Genomic DNA, 4055 nt, shown 5'->3' with positions numbered 1-4055 from the left:
TCCCGGTCAGGCTTCATGCTTAACGAGTCTGTGCTTGCCAATACTTCAAGTTCAGTAGAAAATGTGGATTTTGTTACGGTGGATATCAAGAATTTGACAGCGGAAACGAAAAATTATTATTTCTACTTTGAAGAGAAGGTTACTTTTATTCACGCTGCAAGTTTGTGCAGGAATGTTGGAGGAACGCTTGCCATGATCTCAGAAGCTAACCGTGAGGAAATCCTGAGTGCCTTGCTGAAGTACTCTGGCGGGGTGGAAGACGTGGCGGGGGACTCGTGGGCTCTGCTCCCTGAGTCTCTGAATAGTGACACATCCAACAGTTGTCCTCTACTTCGGGCTTACCAGAACCCCGCCACGCTGCAGGATGAGGATGGTGATTGTGAGTCCACCGCTTCAGTGCTCTGCCACCTGCCGGAGGAGCATAGGCTGAGGCTTCTGGGTCTGCAGGAGGAAGTCACACTTTATCCGATTCACAATTCATTGAATGTCTTCGAGGATGGAGGCAACTACCGCCTCATCGCCACTGGCGAGAGAGTAAAGCTGAAAATGTTCAGAGCGGCAATACTTTATACGAACGAGTGTCTTCCTCCACGAGACAAGTGACGGGGCGATATAAATGGATTCTCCCTGATAACACTGAGAACAATAACAAAAACAGATCAGAAGTGTTCCTCACCCTCACAGGTTGTACAGAGGGTCAATTCACCTGCTCGGATGGGAGCTGTGTGAGCCTAGAACACGTCTGTAACTTGGTCAATGACTGCCAAGACGCCACAGACGAGCTTCTGTGCACAGACCGCACCTTCCTTCCCAACACTTACAACAAGCGGTTTTCTCCGTCTCAAGGGACAAACGAGCAGACACTGGTCGGCCTCAAGATAACTCTGGAGCAAGTGAACCACGTGGAACTCACTGAGAATCTTCTGAAAGTTGTGCTCAGACTGGACGTTATGTGGCGGATCCTCGGGTTGTGTTCAAGTACCTTCAGAAGGATGCAACAGTCATATTGCCCGAGGAGGCTGTGCAGGAGATGTGGCTGCCGTGCATTGACCTGGTCACCGCCGCGCCAGAATACAAGAGCAGTGCTGACTTCCCCACCATGAAGGATAAGGTAGTGACCGCCACGGCTCGCACGGAAGGCTTCAGCACTGTCCTCGGCCACACTGAGGGTAAGTGCCTTCCTTCATGCTGATGGTTGTTCTTCCGTCAGACGCGCTCCCTTGTGACTTCCACCTTTCTAAGAAAGATATCCACTGGCTGCATTACTATATAGAGAATTGCTCTGAGAACTGTCTATGCGTTTCATGAAATTTCTAAGTTTTATTTCCTTTTAACTGAGGAAGAATCTTTTTGTTCATAACAATAGTGCACGTGTCGAAGCTGCACGAAGATTTTAAGATATAAACATATTTGTACCATGAGTTACAAAGAGTTGAACCCAAACTTTCTCCTAGTCAAAGCTTTCCCCGGCGCCTTCACGGATCTGCAGGCGGCTCGAGCCGACGAAATAGCCTTCATCTGCCCCCTCGACCTCTTCTTCTACCCATTTGACGTGCAGGTAGCTACTGTTGCTCTTTGCTGAATATTTGCATGGCAGTCAATGGTCGTGGTGGGTCGGCACTCAGGCGGCGTGTGTTGGCAGGTGTGCAAGATGCCCCTGCGGCTGACGGGCCCCGTGAACGACGCCACATGGAACGCAACCCACATGTCCACGGCCCTCGGCGACCACCTCACACTGACGCTCCTCTACGCCCACCAGTTCGCCGTCAGGCTACACCCCGACCAGGAGACGGTCAGTTTATACCCTCTGCTGCCTTGGGCGTTAAACGTGAAAAGTTCGTCTCTCTCTCTCTCTCTCTCTCTCTCTCTCTCTCTCTCTCTCTCTCTCTCTCTCTCTCTCTCTCTCTCTCTCTCTCTCTCTCTCTCTCTCTCTCTCTCTCTCTCTCTCTCTCTCTCTCTCTCTCTCTCTCTCTCTCTCTCTCTCTCTCTCTCTCTCTCTCTCTCTCTCTCTCTCTCTCTCTCTCTCTCTCTCTCTCTCTCTCTCTCTCTCTCTCTCTCTCTCTCTCTCTCTCTCTCACGAGGTACCGCTCCTGCAGGCCGTGGTGGTGGTGAAGCTCGGGCGGAGGTACGATGCTTACTTCATCAACACCATGCTGCCGTGCATGCTACTGGAGGTGATCGGTTTCCTCACGCACGCCTTCCCTATCCAGGACTTCAGCAACCGGTGCACCGCCACGCTATCCTGCCTCATCGTGAAGGCCGCCTTCTTCCTACAAGTAGGCGCCTGTGTCTTGACGTGTCTGTGTTTAAGGCCCCACTAAGCCGGGTTTGTAGGGAATGGAAAGGCGTGAATTGAAAAGCCGTTTTTCCATATCGAATTCTAATGTGTCTTTCAAGTAATTTGTTTTATCGTGTTTCTTTATGTAAGAGAGGCACTAGCAAAAGCAACAAATAGAACGAAAAAAGGCTCACTGAGAGTGCCAGTTCAAAAAATCATAATCTAACTAGAGGATAAGTTTCTTCAAACCTCCTTCTTGAAATAATTCAAGTTTTTAATTTGTCATAAATGTGTAAATGTAGTATGAATATTTGCATTACAATTATCACCGCTACTTCAGTCACTTCCACCACCACCGGCACACTGTACAGGCACCACCACCACCACCACCACACTTATTAACCATGACTACAACCACCACCGCCGCCCACAGATCAGCGGCACTCTCCCAAAGACCGCGGACCCCAAGCTGGTGGACGTATGGATGTTCGGTAACGTGTTCGTGCTGTCGCTAATATTCCTGGCGCACGTGGCTGTGCTTCACGTGCAGCGCCGCAGCGAGACATCCAAGGTGACCACAACCCTCTGCGGCTCAGAGGACTTAGGAATCATGTCTGCTTTTCTCTCTAATTCATTGCCTGCTGCTGTGTGTCATGGCGTGAGGACCTCCACTCCTTTTACTACTAGTCTGAGATCCATGGCCTCTGTATTTCAATTTGACTTTTTTCCATATTATTGTTTTACTATATTTATGTCATAATAAAATGAGGTAAAAGAAGATATATCTGCAACTAGTCTTTCAACCGTGCTCTCAAACCTGCTGGTGACAATCCCGCCTGTTGCAGAACACACCCAAGGAGGGCTGCGTGGCCTGGGACGAAGAGGTTACTCAGCAAGGAAATGGATACCGCCTAGCGCGCTTTGTAAACCTGGTGGGGTTGGCCACGTCCATGCTGGTGTGCATCATGCTGCTGTCCGGCATCGGCGTGGCGGCGGCCAGGGGGAAGATGGCTGCGTTGCTGCTCTAACCGTGTCCCCGTGATCTCTTCCTGCTGTAAGAGTGTACCTGATGGCGCGACATGGTCATAGGTTCCATTAATATCGGCCTCGAGTGTCTTAGTGATGACATTCGTAGCACCTGGCTGACCACGTTCAGATGAAAAGACGTGACGTGACGGGAGCATGAGAGAAAGAAGCGTAGTGTGTAAAGATTGAGTCTTATTCGTAGGTAATGTGCTCACCGAGTCACTGTCTTCTTTGGTGTTCTCTCATGTGTGAGCTGCCTTGCTCTAGTTATGGCGTGTAATATTATGAAGGTTACCACACGCCAGTATCGTAAGTTATGTCAAACAGGAATTACTCAATGTGTTGCTTCAATAAAGAGTTTCCTGTGCACACGTGAAGTCTGGTGTTTGGAGATCCTTAGACGTCATGTGAGGGTTGTAGTGTTCCACCAGCCACACGCCCACCGCCACCCAGCTGCCCAAGGAAGTCCTGGCAATGTCGTCCTTCATTCCAACCGTACCAAAAGCTGAGAAAGACCTTGTAGGATTGAATTAGTTTACTATTGTTCTGGGGAACGTGTTTTCTGGAACGAGAGAAAACGAAAGTATTCACAGGGGGACTATGCAGTATTTTCTTTGTTTTTAATGACTTACAACTAGTTACCGAGTAGTCACTGTCACTCATGCAAAGATTGTATAAAAGAAAATGGTAATCTTATCAGGGAGGATTATAGATTCTTCATTATTTGTCGTTATTTTCACTATTTGACTCA

The 4055-nt window shown here is 49.0% G+C and overlaps 1 protein-coding gene across 1 annotated transcript; it reads left to right on the top strand.

Annotated features, from left to right (window-relative positions):
• The first annotated feature begins 634 nt into the window (after positions 1–634).
• LOC123499315 (acetylcholine receptor subunit epsilon-like) lies at positions 635–3807 on the top strand. Its single transcript, XM_045247129.1, has 6 exons — positions 635–1169; positions 1455–1558; positions 1643–1792; positions 2097–2276; positions 2712–2849; positions 3124–3807. Exons 1-6 carry the CDS (start codon positions 1031–1033, stop codon positions 3304–3306), a joined length of 894 nt encoding a protein of 297 aa, XP_045103064.1. The 5' UTR covers positions 635–1030; the 3' UTR covers positions 3307–3807.
• Positions 3808–4055: the final 248 nt, after the last annotated feature.

This window comes from Portunus trituberculatus, chromosome 49 (genome assembly GCF_017591435.1).
Source record: "Portunus trituberculatus isolate SZX2019 chromosome 49, ASM1759143v1, whole genome shotgun sequence".
Classification (NCBI taxonomy): Eukaryota; Metazoa; Arthropoda; class Malacostraca; order Decapoda; family Portunidae; genus Portunus; species Portunus trituberculatus.
The sequence above is the reverse complement of the archived record's forward strand: the minus strand, read 5'-3'. Positions and strand labels throughout refer to the sequence as shown.

Excerpts from the sequence above, each read along its gene's own strand:
- LOC123499315 (XM_045247129.1), top strand. The coding sequence starts at position 1,031 with ATGTGGCTGCCGTGCATTGACCTGGTCACCGCCGCGCCAGAATACAAG. Across the intron at positions 1,170-1,454 it reads TGTCCTCGGCCACACTGAGG|TCAAAGCTTTCCCCGGCGCC; the intron begins GTAAGTGCCTTC and ends ACTTTCTCCTAG. Across the intron at positions 1,793-2,096 it reads TACACCCCGACCAGGAGACG|GCCGTGGTGGTGGTGAAGCT; the intron begins GTCAGTTTATAC and ends CCGCTCCTGCAG.